Here is a 17,874-nt window from a genome sequence, read left to right as displayed (position 1 = left end):
AGATTAAGTCAAATATCGGCAATTTCAAAGGGCCATTACTATGAAAAGCAAAATCAGAAAGAATTTATTTGATATGGTATTACTGTGAAAAAGACTGCGGTTGGAAAGTGTTGATACAAAGTTCAAATAGTATTTGGAAATACGACTTTTGCTTTTAAGAGCATTATGAATTCATTGAAAGAGTAGTTCAAAAATGAAGATTCACAGGGCTTTTACTTTGAAATCCAAAATAAGATGGCCTTGATAGTGACAGGGCACAATTAGGGTACAAGGCTGTGTCATGTAGATGTAACATTAGAGTTTCTAAAAAAAAAAAAAAAAAGCCTAAATTATATGTTATTATGTTCTTAACATATCTGTTAATTCACTCGAAGTTGGCTTTTATTTTGAAATCTGGTTTCCACATCCATTCCCGTAATACTTTGAATACACAGGGAACGTAAAATCAACTGGAGGCTGGCTTGACTGCAAGTCTCGAATTGGAGGCTGGCTTGACACCAGTCTAATTATGCAGGGTTTCAAAGGTCACGCACAGGTGATCTTTGATTCATGGCCATTTAAATCATTCAAGGGTTTTGAATGATGAAAAACATCTAAAAGGAAGGAAACCTCTGGTGGAGAAATAGACCCGTATGAACAAACTGACATATTTTGGGATTAATCTATGCTGGAGTTCAGGGTTTCCACCGTGAAATGGCCACAGAGGAAAATCCCACGGTTTAAATATTGTTGTTGTGATATTTAGTGATCAGTGAGAATGTCCTGAGCGCACACCTGCCCCCTCCGTACAGTTTCACAGTATTTCACTATTTTGCATGTTGTCAGCAGTGAGATTAGACAACAAGCACATACGGTGTTTCACAGGTGGACACACACAAACTGTACAGTGTTTAATGGCCGAAGTAGTGTTAAACGTACTCACAATAATGACGTTATACATACTTAAGTGGAAAAGTGCAAGAATTTGAACATAAACAAAAACACAGGTTAAAGGTCGAGAGCTGTAAAGACAACAATAAAGTACCTTTGACCCACAAACGTCCAGCACAACAACACCCAGAATAAAAACGCGAGAATCAGAAGGACGAGCGTTTAAAACAGGTGACGTCAAACAGAAGACGTCATGTGACATTTTTGGTTGCCTTCATTAAAGGTGTGCAGCATTTAGAGCTGAACATCAAAACGTCAGTTATGACGTCATGTCCCCCGGCTCAACAACACGGCCTGAAATCCCGTTTGCACGCCTCGAGCCTAAGCTAGCATCCTTCCCTGGAGGAAACGAGCTGCATCAACCAGCCAGAGGACAACGCTGCTCTGAGCGCTCCCCCAGCTCTCCCCCCACAGGGGTAACACACCAGGACACGTTGTTAAACCAAGCGCCTTTAAATGGACACGCCTCTCTTTCTTTTATCCACCACGCCCACATTTGTAGAGGGTTCACATGTGCACAGCTGATTCACGGGCCATCGTCAGCATCTACTGTTGGCACTTTGACAGGTTATCAAATGGAAAATCACGAGAACACAACTCCGTGTTCACGGACAGCCATGCTTTATATTTTTCTTCCTCCTCACTGTGTAAGCAGATGTCAACGTTTACAGGAAACAGTGATGTTGCGGTGGCCAGCGCGTGCATTATCTGTGTTCCCATTTATTATAATGAGAAGTTTGCGGCTGCACTGACACGTTGTGCCAACACAAACACACGGTCCTTTTCTAAAAGCTCACCAAAACTTCAAATTAACAAGAGCAACAACAAAATGAAAACATGAAGTCAAAAACACGACACCATCAGCTGCGGATGGACAAACACCAGCCCTGCTCCAGCACCTCCTCCGTCTGCTGCTCTTTGTCCAGAGTCTGCCTGAAGCTCTTCTGGATGAATTTTCTGCTCCTTCATGGCTTTATGTGGGAGCAGCCTGACGCCGCAGTGACAGCTCTGCATGGTCCACTAGACAGAGCTGAAGGGGAAACGATCACTAATGTATCTGATCCTTGATGATTGTCTCTGAAGCACAGTTTCCTTATTTTCCTCTTCTGTGAATGCGCTTCAACACAGGTGACAGACTGTTTAAAAAGAGAGCAGGTCAGTGTTTCCTGAGAGTAAAGGTGCATGCATCATTTCACATTAAAATGATTTGGGTACAGACGCTTCTCCTTAATATAATAACGAACAACGTGATTCGATTTCTTCTACAAAGCACTCAGTGATTCATTTGTATGCAGATTATTTATGCTTTAAAATCAGCTCTGCATCCAAGAACTTTACAATATATTAATATTATAAATAACGTATAAATTGGAACAGTGCTTACATACAGAGTAACATCAGTTTTCCACTACATTCGTTCTCACCATCCAAAAACTTTTCCCATCCGATCGCAAACACATCCAACAGCAGAGCATCAAAGAAACAAGAACCACCAGACTGACACAGACGACGCATTAGGAGAAGCAGCGTGAAGGACAGACTAACACACAGCTCGCAGTCACCCTGCGATCACTGCCAGGCAGTCGATCGAGGTGTCTGAAGGCAGCGCAGGAAGCACCTGCTTCAGAATAAAGGTTGGCACAGATATGCTTAAAGGGTCTTCACAATAACACAGCAGATACCACAAGACACGTATGTACAACATTACAGTGACTGATGAAATGAAAGCCTCGTAGTTCACTTAGGAGACAGTGCAGTGTCCTTTACATGCTGAGGTCTGTTTCCTCCTGTCAGGTGGCTGCAGACGGGCTGAAGATGCGGTCTAAATATTCGCCATGCACAATGGGAAAAACTCGTCTGTCTTTGCCTGTAATACAGTTTCAGGCCAGCAAAATAAACCGGTGATGATCCACAGACGTGCTCGTGTTCCTCACATCGGCTGAGGATAAAACAGCTCCACAGCGCAGAAGCAAGCGTGTACGTCACATGACAAACTTCTCCCCAAAAAACAAAACAAAAAACCTCGAGTTTTTGTGTTTCAGGTGCAGAATGATACGTTTGCACTGTGTGACCACTTTGAGGTGTGAATGAAGGCGTAAGTGGATATAAAGAGGACGCTGCGCACGCAGGAGGGTCGCTGGGACTCAAGAGGAGGGCTCATCTTCATGCAGGTCCTCCAGCTCTCCTTCTCTGGGTCCATCGCCCGTGCTGGCCTTTCTAAAAAGAGACAAGAAAAACCACAAACACGGGTCACAGCTCTTATGATCATTCGAGGTTGGACAGCAGCAGAGAGGGAATTATCTAAATGCTGACACTACCAAGCCTGCTAATTAGAGAAGGTCTGGATGTTGTTGATGCATGATGAATATCAAAAACACACAGAAGGCTTTATGGACGTAGGATGGCTTTTAAATGACAGCAGCAGGGACACGACAGCAGGGGAAGGCTGCTCTGCCATCACATCTCGTGATGTGGACAAGCACAAGTTTAAGGATCGAAAATGATGATGGAGCAGCGGCTGGAGGATGTGGGACAGACAGAGGCCGGACTGCTTCGCACGAAGTGTTACCTGAGTGAGGGCTGAAGTTTAAAAGAGGGCCGGAAGGGCCACGAGTCCCTGCAGCAAAGTGGGAGAGAAGATGGACAAGTCACATATGAGAGGACAAAGGAACGCAGGCCCGTGGGAGGAAACCCGCCTCCCCACCACGTAGGGTCCAGCTGCACTTTTAGCATCTTTCAAAAATGATCACACACCTCAGAGTTTCATTTGTATCGTAGCATTGCAAAGTAAATAACACATTTTTAAAGGCCTCCCTGTGGCTGAATCTGAAAACCACACTCTGACTCAGGATGCGCCGATAACCAGAGCAAAAGGACTTTTGTCTGCAGCTGCAGCTCAGCGCAGCAGCTCAATGATACTGACAACTGTCAATACAATGACCCTGATAGACAAGCACGAGCCACAAAAGGCTGGGTTTAGCTGCAGCAGAACTTTCAAAATAAAGCGACGGGACTTTCCACTCAAACTGGCTGTTGATGAACTTCTTTTTTTCCTGGATGAAAGAAAGGGGAAAATTTGTCTCCAAATATACTTTGGTGGGCTGCATGGGAACACTGGTGTTAATGGTGCATTCAATTTCAAACATGCAGGCCGGAAATTTTCTAGTTGAATTCCAGCCTGAGAAACTGTAGCTTAGCGAGAAACTCAAATCTTTGCTGAGTCAGCAGAGCTTCCCTGGATACAGTCACCATGGACACAAGAAGCTGCCACCTGTGATGTTTCATCAAAATAGGACAACATATAATAGCGGCTACGTCATCTTTCCCCCACAAATCCTGGTGAAAAAAAGCGTCTGGCACTGGTAGCATCTGTCAGTCACATTAGCCGTTAGCATTCATTTGCTTCCCCTCATCAAAGGAGAAAAATATCCCACCAGCTCTGCTCCACTTGGACTTTGACGTGGAGGAAATCAAGGCTCTCAGAGCTTTCCAGTGGTTTTTGGTTATGTGTCCATATGTTTATAAAATAATATCTGACATCTTTACATAAACATATTGTACTCACTCAGAATTGTATTCATTACTCTATGATAGCCATATAGTTGGATTTCCACTGTGCAGCAGGGGGCAGTATTATTCAAACATCCATATGCTGTGAAAACACCTCCACCTCTGACGGCCGAGCGTGTAACGGTCCACGAGCAGCAGCATGTTCATCATCAGAAGACAGTCCCACGGTGCCCACGACACACCTGCTAACAGCTGTGCGTGCGCCTGTTTGTTTTCGGCTATACAAGTTGAAAATGCACAGCGGGGACGGGACGAGCCGATTGGCCACTGACACCTGTGATACTTTGAATCCACGTTACTGACAAATCAAGCTCAGCCTGAGGCACTAGCTCATTCTGCGTCACGCTGAGTCCTTCTAGTCTTGAGAGCTAAAAGCAACACACAAAGAAACACTTATACAAGCTGTAAGCTCCACTGCATACAATGAAAGAGTGAATTATGATGCTATGGCAACACAAGGAAGCAGCAGCTGCTGCTGCAAAAAATGAGCGCTATTTAACCTGAAGAAGAAGGAGACAGGTGTGGAGAAAAGATCTACGTTAGAATCTCAAGCAAAAAGATCGTCTTCAAAGACAAGATAAGCAAGTACTGAGCTGCAGACAATCAGGAAGCTGAACTCTTACATGAGCAGACTACCAGGTGCAGACATGGACCTCTCCTCCCGCCGGCTTGGGCACTCAAAGGGGTTACTGAAGGAGCGCTTTCTCAGCATGGCCTTTACCAAGATCTGAAACAGACAAACACGGGACGAACACGAGTTACATGAGAGGGGGCGCCGTACTGTTACAGACATGCAGGGGGAAACACTGTTCTCAACATGTGGAGCAGACAAGTGGTTACAATGTTCCTCTAATATTGTTACTAATGTTGTGGCGACGTATCAGGTGATCTTCATTCTTCAACAGGCCTAATCTGCTGGGGTTTCCCATGATGCACTGAGTGTTTCGTCTTCACTCTCTGTTTATTCGCCGCTCTGCATTTAATCATTCGTTGTTAATCTCTGGCTCTCCTGCCCAGCGTGTCTCGTCTTGCCTCTTCTTCCTGTTAACAGGGAGTTTTTCCCTCCCACTGTTACCGAGTGCTTGCTCATAGAGGACTTTGTGTTACTGCTGTAACTGTATACATATAACGTAACCTGCTGCTGTAATGAGCTTTTTTTAAACTGGAAAACTTCTCACTTATTCTGTGTTGACTCTGGTCTTGGTGTGCAGTATACCGTCCTCAGCTTCCCTAATTCAATTCATTTCGTTAGACTAATAATGTCCAACACAGTTAACAGAAGCCCAGGCTGAGGGTCTGCAGTGATTGCACAGCTTATTATGTGAGCTTGCTTTCAAATGAATGCAACATTAGTGCATTTAAGGAGACACATAATGGAGACATTCAAATGCATTCATTTGGCTCTTTTATGGTTGAACAGTGATGAAACCCCGCCCCTCTGTCTGGCTGCGCTTTGTCACATCTTTGGTTAACAGACAGAAGGCTGTGGTTGTTAAGAGCAGCTAGTCTGAGTGCTGCTGCACGCAGCAGTTTGATAAACGGAGGACACTCTGTGTTTCTTACCACTGCAGAGAGGCTGGGAACGAATTTGACGGAGTTCTGGATGTCCTCCTCTGTCACCTCTACCACAGAGCAGTGGTCCTCCTCCAGAGGCAGGGGGTCAGCACCTCCCTGGGTCACCCACGGGTCCATCTGAAAGGGCATGGACCGCAGTGAAATAGGGCACTTTCATAACTTGACACCCAGAGGTTCACAGAAACGCACAGCAGTAAATACAGTCAGTTTACCAGCTTGTGTCCAAGCAATGATTTAATGGCAAACGCGAGCTTTCCTACGTTTACAGGAAGGTTTGTTTCAGGCTGCGCGGTCCTCAGATTACAGTCCTCAGTACTGATTACAAGTGTTACTCTGCAAGAACCAACATGGTAAGACGTCGTAGGTGATTCAAGGCATCAGTGTGACCTAAGTGACATTCACTGACCAATCACTGCTGCGCATTTTCCACTTCACGCAACGAGACCCTCTGTGGGCTGCAGAGAGGGCGGGATGGATTTGCTCTGCATTTCCCTTTTTCCATGTTGGAGGTGCAAGAAAGCCAAGTTCTCCAACTGTGTGCCAAACATTTAGACAGTTACAAAAGTTGAATATAAATATAAGCTGATTAAATGTGCCGAATGAAACAGGCTCTTTCTGTCAAACATTAGCAAACATTAGTGACCCAATGGGAACATGTGATGCCTCTGCTGTGCTTCACAGATACCCGTGTCACGCCTGTGTATTTGTATATTTAAGCCTCTTTTCTTCAGGCTGATTACAGCCTTTGTAATTAGATACTGTTGAATCAGCCTTTGACTGGATATGACGGCACTTCGTTTACTACACCGTTCTGCAGCTGAGCTCACCGCATGTTTGTCTCCGATTGTCAGTTGATTCCAGCAGCCCAAGGATGGCCTGCTTTGTTTGCACTCAGAGCTCCTTTGACTCTGCTGAAGGCTCACAGCTGACAGCTCTGCAGGCAGATGCACATGCCAGGTTGTCCCAGATTTATCCGACTTTCCGAGGTAATGCAAATCTCACACGACACATGCGACTGTAACAGCTGCATTAACAGGAAATATTCAAGCCTCTTCTTTTTAAAATACGAGGTGAGCCAACGCTGTGTGCAAGGTCACAATAAAAATGCTTTTTTTGGTTTTTGAGTCATCGTGTGTTTGTGCACGAGGACGTGCACAACGCCCGAGAGCCTCCATATCTCCACGAACACACAGAAAAAGAGTCACATGACTCATGACTAGATTGTGTGATGGAGACACAGTGGGGCGTGGGAATGTGATCGGGCCATGATTGTGGACCATCCACGGCACTAATACACACTCAGTTTGTCTAAGAACTACTCTGTAGGAACACAGCGAGGTCACAATCTCATGTGTTAATCAGCAGTGAGAAAATCACAGCGATGCTTTATAAGTATGAAGAAGGTGCTAAAGCTGAAGGACAGTAATCTGAGCTGGTTTTCTTATCATCCATCAGTTTGGTACCTTGATCTCTGGGATGCTGATCCTGCTGTCGGGGTTCTTATCCAACATCTGCAAGATCAGCTTCTGCAGCTCTTCACTGATTTTGGGCCTGAAGAAAAAACAAAATGACGATTTGGGAAAAGTTTTCTGACCCACATGTTTCCATCATGTTTACCTGAGGAGGAAATCGAATGATTGTATTTAACATGAGACACACTCAACAAGAACAGCATGAAATTATGACTTTTCTGCTGTCTCCTGTATCAAGCCGTGTTTGTTAACATGCAAAAGATCATTTACTCATTTCTTGGACTCGCTGTGGGAAAAAAACGTCCCCAAAAACGAATCAAAACTTTTATTCACCGCTGGAAGATTTGGTCACATGAAGTCTAAACTCAGGCTCGGCATTAAACTGCCAACAGGTCGTCACATGTTGGACAAAGTGAAGCCAGCAGAAACATTGTGTAACAGAGCTGTCATTTCTGCTCTTTGTAAGAAATGCTTACTTAACTCCTCCCACATATTCCAAACCGCTCTTAGAAAAAAAGAAAAAGAAAAAAAAGAAAAAAAAAAGGCTTTTCTATTAAGTGAAAGAAATTTATAAGCAGCCCTGAAAACGGTAAATGGTCTGTATTTGTATGAAGACTTTTTCCTTCAGGCAGCTTTGGCTGTTGTTTGAGGGGGTGACTGTAACTGAAAGGGAGGCTTACTGCATGCCAGTAATGTCATATAGACAAACAGACATAATTATATTTATATTTGATCAGCCACAACACAAAAATACCACATTTAGTTAAAAATAAATTAGCAGCTAGAAGTAACCAGCTGACACAAGCAGCAGCTGGTAAAGTGCACTAGCTAGCCAAAAGGGCTAAACTGTTAAAATATATAGTCAGCTTGGATTAATGCTAGAAGCAGTTAGCCAAAAATATGTACTCAAGTGTTCAGATGAATAAATGATGAGACTTTTTCACTAATTGCATTTTATTGTCTTTATGCCACAGACGCTTAAAAAAGAGATGGAGGCCGCGGTGCGTGACGTGCATGCTCCACCGTTTATGACACACACAAATTTAAAAAAGGAAGGTACGCACGATACTAAGTAGCTTTAGCTAACAATAATCTGCTACATTCTGTTGGAATAGAACAGATATGTGTGGATTTAATGAACGCGGCTGTTGGAAGGCACAGTCCAACACCAACACTGAGCCCTGTCCTCACACCTCCTCACACCGCCCTTCTTCACTTCTTCTCCCTTCTCAGCGTGTCCTCCTCCACCACTGCCTAACATCTGTCTTTTATTCGCTCTATGATATTCCCCTACAGTGAGCGGGCCTGCCAGCTTTTCTTTGACCTTGTATTCATGTAGCTACTGAAGCCTCCGTTTGCTTTTTCAGCTCGTTTTGATTCACATGTTGGTGACGTTCATCCTGCCAAGCTTTTTGGGGAAAAAGAACAGAAGAAGACGTTTTCGTGACCGCGTTGCAGACGAAGGATAACTAAAGTGAAGATGATGACTGTCCATTTCAATAAAGTGGAAACTTACGTTTCTGGGAATTCTACAGGCTTGGTCCTTATCTTATTATGCAACGCCAGTATGTACTCGTCAATGAAGGGACACTGCAGGAAGAGCAGAAGAAAGGAGGTGAAAACCACAAGAACACACATGCACGATGACTGCTGCACCGGGCCAATATCAGAAAAGACGACCGAGACGAACAACAGCAGCAATCGGCCGCTTGGATTCATTACATTCAACGACAGCACGAGAAAGCTGCTGTTTCAAAACTGCGCTCCCACATTCTTCTATGCTTTTAAACGAAGACTTGTGGGGCAGACGTCACATTTACCTTTCCAAAGACGAAGCAGTAGAGGGTAACCCCCATGGCCCAAACATCCAGCGCCTGTAAGACAGTTCCAGCAGTGACATTCTATTCAGATAAATGGGAAACATGTAGAGGACAAGAGTCGTTTTAAGGTTATTGTTTGGGGGCAGCTACTGTCAGATACCCTGAAGATGAATTTGTGTGATGACATAGCAGCGGCACATGTGCCCCCCACCCCTCGCTCCCTGTAGCTCGGATCTGTTTGTGATCCCTGATAGATACGGATGATTAAAGCAGCCCTCTGAACCTGTGCAATATCTCAGCCACACTGCTGCAGACGTGACGTGAAGCATCCTGTCTGCTGATTTGCACATCCTCTGAAAACAGTTTGGCCAAATCACATCTTTACAGAGGCCGAGTCATCAGGCAGAAACTAGAAGTGCATCTCTTAAAATGCTCTAAACCCCCAAACAGCAGACGGAGGCACTCCGGTGACTCTTACACCCTGATGGCTTCTGTCTGTAATCAGCTGCTCCGGCCCCTCGTTCATGGTCAGCGTCTGAGCGAATCCACCAGTCTGTCCTTTCAGACAACCGCAGAATATAACCTGACAAAGTCTGTGATGGAGGGTTGAGGGGAGAAAAGGGACGATTTGGTGATGTTGATGTCTTAACCCCTCCCTGCAGCAGCTCCAGCGTGTGGACGTTCACATCCACCTGCTAGTTACGTTAAAAACAATTGGCTTATTTCACCGAAATAAGGACTACGGCAACAATCAGGACCATCAAAGTACTATTATACAAATCTCTAAAGGACTGGCAGTGTCTCATAAAGTGTCCACCCTCTACAATTTTAAGGTTTCTCGTATGAGAACATAATAAAAAACACACAATGTCATTAAACCAAAACAAATGTTGAGTTTTCTGTTTGGCTTCATCAGTTTCTTAGATCCCGCCGCACCACCTCAGCCGGGTTCAGGTCTGGACTCTGGACTCGGTTTGATTTGCTGCTGCTGTGCGTGGGATCACCAACAAGTGTCAGGTCCTCATGTTGGCGTGAGGCCTTTGTGCTGATATACAGTGTGTGGTTTGTCCAATCAGCGGCTGTGCGTTATATTCAGCCTCATCACGATAAAAAAGATGGAAGCTTATCTGCTATAGACAGAACTGCTCATCGTCTAACTGTGGAAATAACAAGGTGAAACATTTCTGATTCATTCGATGGAAACTGAACACAAGACCACTGTCGTTATCCCGGTGTCGATCACTTCCTTGTTCTTGGGCCGGCTAAACGCCAGAAACTCATTGTAGCTCAGCAGCTGTCATTTGGAGTTGGAGGCTCGGGTTCAGCGTTTTCAGTTTGGGTCACATCAAACACTACACTTTAAACTCTCTTCATGTTCATCGAGTTCACTCACTTTTCCACTGAAGCTCTTTCGCGCATCTGACAGCGTCTCTGGTGCCATGAAAGCCGGAGTGCCAGCAGTGCTGGACAGCAAAGCGTCGTTGCCCTCAAACTGGTTGCTGACTCCAAAGTCTGCTATCTTCACATGGCCATCGTCCCCGAGTAACAAGTTAGAGGGTTTGATGTCGCGGTGGACAATCTTCTGGTAGTGCACTGGGATAAAAAAAGAAAACACAAAGAAGAGAGCGCAAGTTTCCCCTTTGGACACGTGGAAGCTTATTTCTGTTTTCTGGAATATTTCCAGCTTCTAAACCCAAACTGGAACTATCCTTGGAAAAACGCAGAACCCGGAACGCAGCCTGAGGATCCTCAGGTCGCATCTTTACTCGTATACACCGAGGTTTGAGAACATGTCATTAGGGCAGAGGGCAGGTGGTGAAATGTCGTCTTCATGGGGAAGAACAAAGCCCAGACTGTGGTGATTGTGTCATTATGAGGGCAGAGCTGCGCTTCTTCAGCCTGCGTCCTGATTGGTGTTCAAACTGGAGGAAAATAAATACTCTCAGCAAATGGGAGGTTCCCAAATTCGAGAACAAGCCAAAATTGTTGGGAATTATTTCAATCTTTAACAAAGCATTGCATTATAAAGGTTAATATTATATTATGTGGCTCAAGCTCAAAGAGGAACCAGTGACCTTTCACTGGTTGGATGGCGGTGTAAACGCCTGCCATGGTGGATGCAATGTAAAGCAAACAAAAATAACAACAAACAAACAAACAAACATGAGCACAAATTGTAAATATTGCATTTGAACAAATATTGTTTGGTGAACGATTTCACCACAGCAGCTGGTTCCAATGAATTTCGCTCCGTTTGACTTCTTTTAATGTTACTTGTTGCCAACCGTGAACACACTAAAATACAGCTGGGATCATGTAGAAGAAATGCTACGTTACATTGTAGACATAAAGAGAGAAACAGACACTGACACACAACAGAACAAAGTGTTACATATGAGCTCATTATAATTATTGTTTCATCAGTTTCCAAAGTTCCACCTCAGGATTTGCAAAAAAACAACCATTAGGTATTTTAGGTACTGAAACAATGTTTCAATATTACTTGTAATTAAATGTCAACATGAACACTAACGAGTAATTATAACTGTCAGCTGAACATGGTGACGGGAAGAGCTTTTCCTTTCAAACGCAGGTTTTAATTATAAGGTTTAAAAAATGGAAATAATCAGCAGAAGCAGGTTGAACTGATCTGTAATTGGAACAATTTGGACTTTTGAAATCCATCATTACTTAAAGTGGGAACAAACCCTAATGCTTAGCAAACAGCTGTGTGATCAGAGGAACCTGCTTCATTAGCACTGGGTGACTGGGCTTTACTGGTGACTGTACTTTTCCATTTTGTCCCATTGTTACCACCATGGAGCTCAGGATGACACGGCACTGCTCCTAAACGATTAAGATCATCGCCTGCTGAAATTAATCACCTGCAACACACGAGGCCTGGGCACGGGCAAAGCTGTATCGTTTAATAGAAGCTGGATAGTGACGGAGGCTCAAAGATGGAGAGGGGCTGCTGCGACAGGGCGAGAGGCAGAGCTGGACAGGTCGCCAATCTCACACGGCGCTAAAATGACTGCTTTGAATCTTTTAGTCACTTTGTGAGGGTGCGTGGTACTTACAGTATTCGATACCCAGGATGACGTCTCTGAAGTATAAGCGAGCTTGCTCTTCTGATAAAGGACTGTCTGTGGGCACCTCCATCACTGGGCTGCAAATCCACGCAGACACACACAACACAGGCAGCGTGACAGACAAATGTGCAGATTATGTGTAACAGTTGTTTCACTGGTAGCTGTGCTGTTGACTCTAAATGTGACTTTGAGATGGGATCCAGATTTAAGCTCCGACGCTCAGCAGCAGGCAGCTACGCGTCTGATTGGATGACAGCAAGTTACACACGAGGACACGAACGAAGCCCTCGCTGTAATTTCAACAACGCTGTGACGCTGCAGACGGTGCTGGGAGCCACATCATCCCAACCATCCCAGCATTTTCCTGCGTCGCGCTCCGTATTCCATCACGCACTGATACCGATGGATAACACCGCATACAGACAGATATCTCCATAAACATTTATTATCACTAAGTTTGAATTCACATTCATCCCATCTCAAACTGCACATTTATAAGGAACAAATCTGTGAAAGGGCTGGTTGACATCTCCACAGAGGATCCATTTAAATCCTTCACATGTGAAGAACCAACGTTATCTTTGAGCATCATCCATATTTTTAAAAACCAATTTAAACAACAAAGCAACAGCTGACTCTTCTGTGTAATAATCACAGATCTGATCAAACATCTTCTGCCTTCACCAAACGTTTAAATCTTTCTGCCTCTTTGTCTCTAATGAATGAAACAGACGTCAACAAATACTTTTAAATGACTTTGTTCCTTACAAATACATCATAATATCATTTTTGCTCATTAATGACTGACGTGTGTGGGAAAACACATTCACAAATGTCATTGTACTTTTGTGTGTGAGTGTCTGTGCTCTCTTTTTGGATGCTTTTAAAAACCCTCTGTGTGTCTAAAGCTGCACACCAGTCTCCACGTGTTACTCAGAGCTGTTAATGAGGAGGTGACACTTTGCAGCACCAAATTATGAACATTACCAGCAGCATGACGCTTTCACACAGAGCGGCTGCTGCCGTGTTTGTTCTGCTTACAGTTCATTTGCTCAGGCTTTTAAATGCAGCTTCATGTCAGAGCAGCAAAGCAGTGACTGCATGGGTGAAACGAGCTGCTTTGTTATTGCCTGTTACAGCAAAGATAACAGCGTGACTGTAAGCTCTATGAAGTGAACATCAAGCTGCCCGACGCTCACGCTAACAGCAGCCGACTCAGAGGCAGTAAGAGAGCAAATCCATCCTTTAAAACAGCTTCATATGAAAAGGATAAAGTTATTTACGCATACACGTCCTTCTCAAAACATTAGCATATTGTGATAAAGTGCATTATTTCCTGTAATGTACTGATAAACATTAGACTTTCATATATTTTAGATCCATTACACACACCTGAAGTAGTTCAAGCCTTTCATTGTTTTAATATTGATGGTTTTGGCATACAGCTCATGAAAACCCAAAATTCTTATCTCAAAAAATGAGCATATCATGAAAAGGTTCTCTAAACGAGCTATTAACCTAACCATCTGAATCAACGAACTCTAAACACCTGCAAAAGATTCCTGAGGCCTTTAAAAACTCCCAGCCTGGTTCATTACTCAAAACCCCAATCATGGCTAAGACTCACTGCTGTCCAGAAGGCCATCACTGACACCCTCAAGAGTAAGACACAGAAAGAAATTGCTGAACGAATACGCTGTTCCCAGAGTGCTGTATCAAGGCACCTCAGTGGGAAGTCTGTGGGAAGGAAAAAGTGTGGCAGAAGACGCTGCACAACGAGAAGAGGTGACCGGACCCTGAGGAAGATTGTGGAGAAGGACCGATTCCAGACCTTGGGGGACCTGCGGAAGCAGTGGACTGAGTCTGGAGTAGAAACATCCAGAGCCACCGTGTACAGGCGTGTGCAGGAAATGGGCTACAGGTGCCGCATTTGAACCAGAAACAGCGGCAGAAGCGCCTGACCTGGGCTACAGAGAAGCAGCGCTGCACTGTTGCTCAGTGGTCCAAAGTACTGTTTTCGGATGAAAGCAACTTTTGCATGTCATTCGGAAATCAAGGTGCCAGAGTCTGGAGGAAGACTGGGGCGAGGGAAATGCCTGAAGTCCAGTGTCAAGTACCCACAGTCAGTGATGGTCTGGGTGCCATGTCAGCTGCTGGTGTTGGTCCACTGTGTTTTATCAAGGGCAGGGTCAATGCAGCTATCAGGAGATTTTGGAGCACTTCATGCTTCCATCTGCTGAAAAGCTTTATGGAGATGAAGATTTCATTTTGCAGCACGACCTGGCACCTGCTCACAGGGCCAGAACCACCGGTAAATGGTTTCCTGACCATGGTACTACTGTGCTCAATTGGCCTGCCAGCTCTCCTGACCTGAACCCCATAGAGCATCTGTGGGATATTGTGAAGAGAAAGTTGAGACGCAAGTCCCGACACTCTGGATGAGCTTAAGGCCGCTATCGAAGCATCCTGGGCCTCCATAACACCTCAGCAGTGCCACAGGCTGGTTGCCTCCATGCCACGCCGCACTGAAGCAGTCATCTCTGCAAAAGGATTCCTGACCAAGCATCGAGTGCATAACTGAACATAATTATTTGAAGGTTGACTCTTTTTGTATTAAAACACTTTTCTTTTATTGGTCGGATGAAATATGCTAATCTTTTGAGATAAGAATTTTGGGTTTTCATGAGCTGTATGCCAAAACCATCAATATTAAAACAATGACAGGCTTGAACTACTTCAGGTGTGTGTAATGAATCTAAAATATGTGAAAGTCTAATGTTTATCAGTACATTACAGGAAATAATGCACTTTATCACAATATGCTAGTTTTTTTGAGAAGGACGTGCACATGTGGATGATACCAGCCGTCCCCTTCAACTCCAATTTAGTTATAACAGCAAAAGGTTGTGCATCATAATGTCTTTAGCACTGTAGCAAGGAGCGGCTCATGCATGAGGATGTGAAACGCTTTTAGCGCCAAGAACTGAAAACCCAAGAAAAATGACGAATCCCTTTGAAGCCTGAGGTGGAACAAACGGCCGTACGGCTCAGAGTAATGAAAGAAGAGCGCAGCAGTGATCGAGGCAGGGATGAAGGGTGGAGAAATGAGGAGGAGAAGGTGGGTGGGTGAGCCTTAAATTATTTAGAGACAGAAGGACGGGTTCTCTACTCACCCCTTACGCATCAGCTCAAACACTGTCAGAAAAAGGGGGAGAAGGAAACACGAACACGTGAGACCAAATATTTCATTCTTTTGTTCATTCGGCCTGTTTGTGACCGCTGCTGCCACCAGGCTGCGTATTACTCTACAGCCTGACTGCGGCACTGCTGATGGAGAGCTTCTGCATAACGCGCCAGCCCTAAGCAGGTCTGCAGGGAAACGACCATCTCTGAATAAATGACACGTACACTTGTCGGCGCCATACGCATCGAACGCCACAGGCTTACAGACACAGGGCAAGAACAGAGCAAAAGTATCTGGACACATAAAACAAAGACGTGCATACCCATGTGAAGGTTGTCCTCCGATGGATCATCCAGCACCTGCAGCATCAAAACACAGTCAGCGTAAATGGTGAGCAACATAAAAACATTCAGTGCTTTCATTTAAAGAGCTGACAGCATGCATTCACTGACTCACTGCACAACTCGTCTGCTACCATAAAAGCTTCCTGCAACTCTCGGCAGTCAGCAGGTTGAGGAGTTACAATTTAAAACAGTGGCTCAGCGTCATTTGCACAAAAATGATATCTGTGCAGTCGACGCTTCACCAGGTACACAGGCTGACTGAAAAGCTGCGTACACCTTTTCTACTGAACAACACCACGGACGCATTAACGCGGGCAGAGGCCGCCATCGCTGCAAAAGCTGTATTTGACTATTCTTATGACAATTTGGAACAATGCTCCGTGTAGCCTTTTTTTAAGTGTTTTAAGGTTGAGCTGTGTACAAGACAGCACAGGTACAACGCGTGCCTTTGAAAACTAGTCCACCTTCAAAATGTCAAATGAGCTCAAAGACGATGAGTGGATGACAAAGAAGATGTTACGCTGAGGTTCGTTCATGTTTGAGAACGATACGTGAAGACATGATGTTTTTTAAACTATTTGCACGAGCACCAGAATAAAACATTATTCTGACATGCTTCCATTTCACACAATCAGCCAACCTGGCCCCACCCTGCCACCTGATTCGCTGAGGTCAGAAGGATGTGAGTGGGTGGATTGTAGATGGCAGACGGTTGGTGAAACCTTGGCTGATTGTGACCCACACCTGTTTCACAGCTTGGCTCGTGTGATTACGTAGAGGATCAATAGGGGGTCCGTGACCCTCTGGGGGGGCCACTCCCACAGGGTTTGAATCTGGGACTCTCCACCAGTTGCTCATCAGTAGAACTGAAGAAGCTTCTGGGATGAAACATCTTCAGCAGACGCTTTTCTTTCCCAGATTAAACTGCGCGTCACCACAGAGCTTTCACGGTACCTGCCTCTTACATCGCTGACTGACTCTATTAGCAACATAACGAGAGCTCAGTGGTGGCAGCAGTACAGGCTTCAGAGGCACGGGGATGGGACGTGCACCCCCCCTGCTGAGCCTTAAAAACAGAAAGGTCAGGCCCAAAAGAAACCCAGCAGCTTCGTGAAATAAAGTTCTGTGGAAGCATGAAAGGTCAACCTCTCTAAAAAGAAAGAAAGAAATAATAGAAAGTGTGAAGAATTAAAGGAGCGGCTCAGGAGTCACAGCCCCCCCTCGTCTGTCGAACGTAGCGGTGCTATCGCTGAGGCACGCCGGCATCAGCAGGGTGATCACACAGCTGTTCCAGTCTATGTTGACATGTCATCATTCAGAAGGACAACATCACAACGTGGCCGAAGCAGCAACAACAAAGTTTACAGATTTGGGGTATTTTTTATGTGCATCTGTCCAATAACGTTTGGACTCTGGGATATTTGGCAACAGGCTGCAATGAACCCGCGCAGCTCTTTCTATACTGATGCAACCATTTCCCAGTAAAGTGAGACGTCCTCTGGTGTGCAGTATCCACCCCAAAATCTGCGATGTAAAGATTTGAAAGAGGAGACTACAAACAATGCGTCAGTGCAGAGAGTGACATTATTCACTGTTGACAGAGGGGAAACAAACAGCCTCGGCTCGAGGACTTCGGTAGCCCTCTGTGCTCACAGCTAGCAGCTTGAGCTGACATTAGCTGGTGCTAATGGTCTTTTATTGCAGCTAACAGACGTTTCTCATGTTGACTTGTCACAGCAGGCAAAGGTTTATTAATGGTGCCTGCATTCCTCTTACGGGAGTTCTTCTGTTTGCACACTACTTCAATATAATGGCAAACTGGGACACTTTAAACAGCCGTACAATCATTAGTTCCTCTTTGTGACCAAAATGTCTGTCAGGCTCGAA

The 17,874-nt window shown here is 44.9% G+C and overlaps 1 protein-coding gene across 2 annotated transcripts in view; it reads right to left on the bottom strand.

The window, feature by feature from the left end:
* camkk1a (calcium/calmodulin-dependent protein kinase kinase 1, alpha a) overlaps window positions 1–17,874 on the bottom strand; it is a 52,527-nt gene continuing 34,653 nt past the window's right edge. Inside the window, exons 7-17 of one of the 2 annotated variants that reach the window (XM_086307726.1) lie at window positions 15,966–16,002; window positions 15,633–15,654; window positions 12,448–12,536; window positions 10,761–10,960; window positions 9,368–9,421; window positions 9,064–9,137; window positions 7,539–7,626; window positions 6,064–6,192; window positions 5,124–5,227; window positions 3,500–3,547; window positions 1–3,147 (exon numbers count right to left, since the gene is read on the bottom strand). In XM_086307726.1, coding sequence (XP_086163852.1) covers window positions 3,075–3,147; window positions 3,500–3,547; window positions 5,124–5,227; window positions 6,064–6,192; window positions 7,539–7,626; window positions 9,064–9,137; window positions 9,368–9,421; window positions 10,761–10,960; window positions 12,448–12,536; window positions 15,633–15,654; window positions 15,966–16,002 — 918 coding nt within the window. In that variant the 3' untranslated portion in view covers window positions 1–3,074. The remainder of the gene's footprint in view (window positions 3,148–3,499; window positions 3,548–5,123; window positions 5,228–6,063; window positions 6,193–7,538; window positions 7,627–9,063; window positions 9,138–9,367; window positions 9,422–10,760; window positions 10,961–12,447; window positions 12,537–15,632; window positions 15,655–15,965; window positions 16,003–17,874) is intronic. The other variant, XM_086307727.1, reaches the window with a different exon arrangement.

The sequence above is a fragment of the Aulonocara sp. 'chitande type north' Nkhata Bay genome, linkage group LG10 (genome assembly GCF_057382095.1).
Source record: "Aulonocara sp. 'chitande type north' Nkhata Bay isolate Kocher_YH1m ecotype deep benthic linkage group LG10, A_spYH_male_GT1.1, whole genome shotgun sequence".
NCBI classification, from domain to species: Eukaryota; Metazoa; Chordata; class Actinopteri; order Cichliformes; family Cichlidae; genus Aulonocara; species Aulonocara sp. 'chitande type north' Nkhata Bay.
This window is presented reverse-complemented; position numbering and strand designations above follow the sequence as displayed.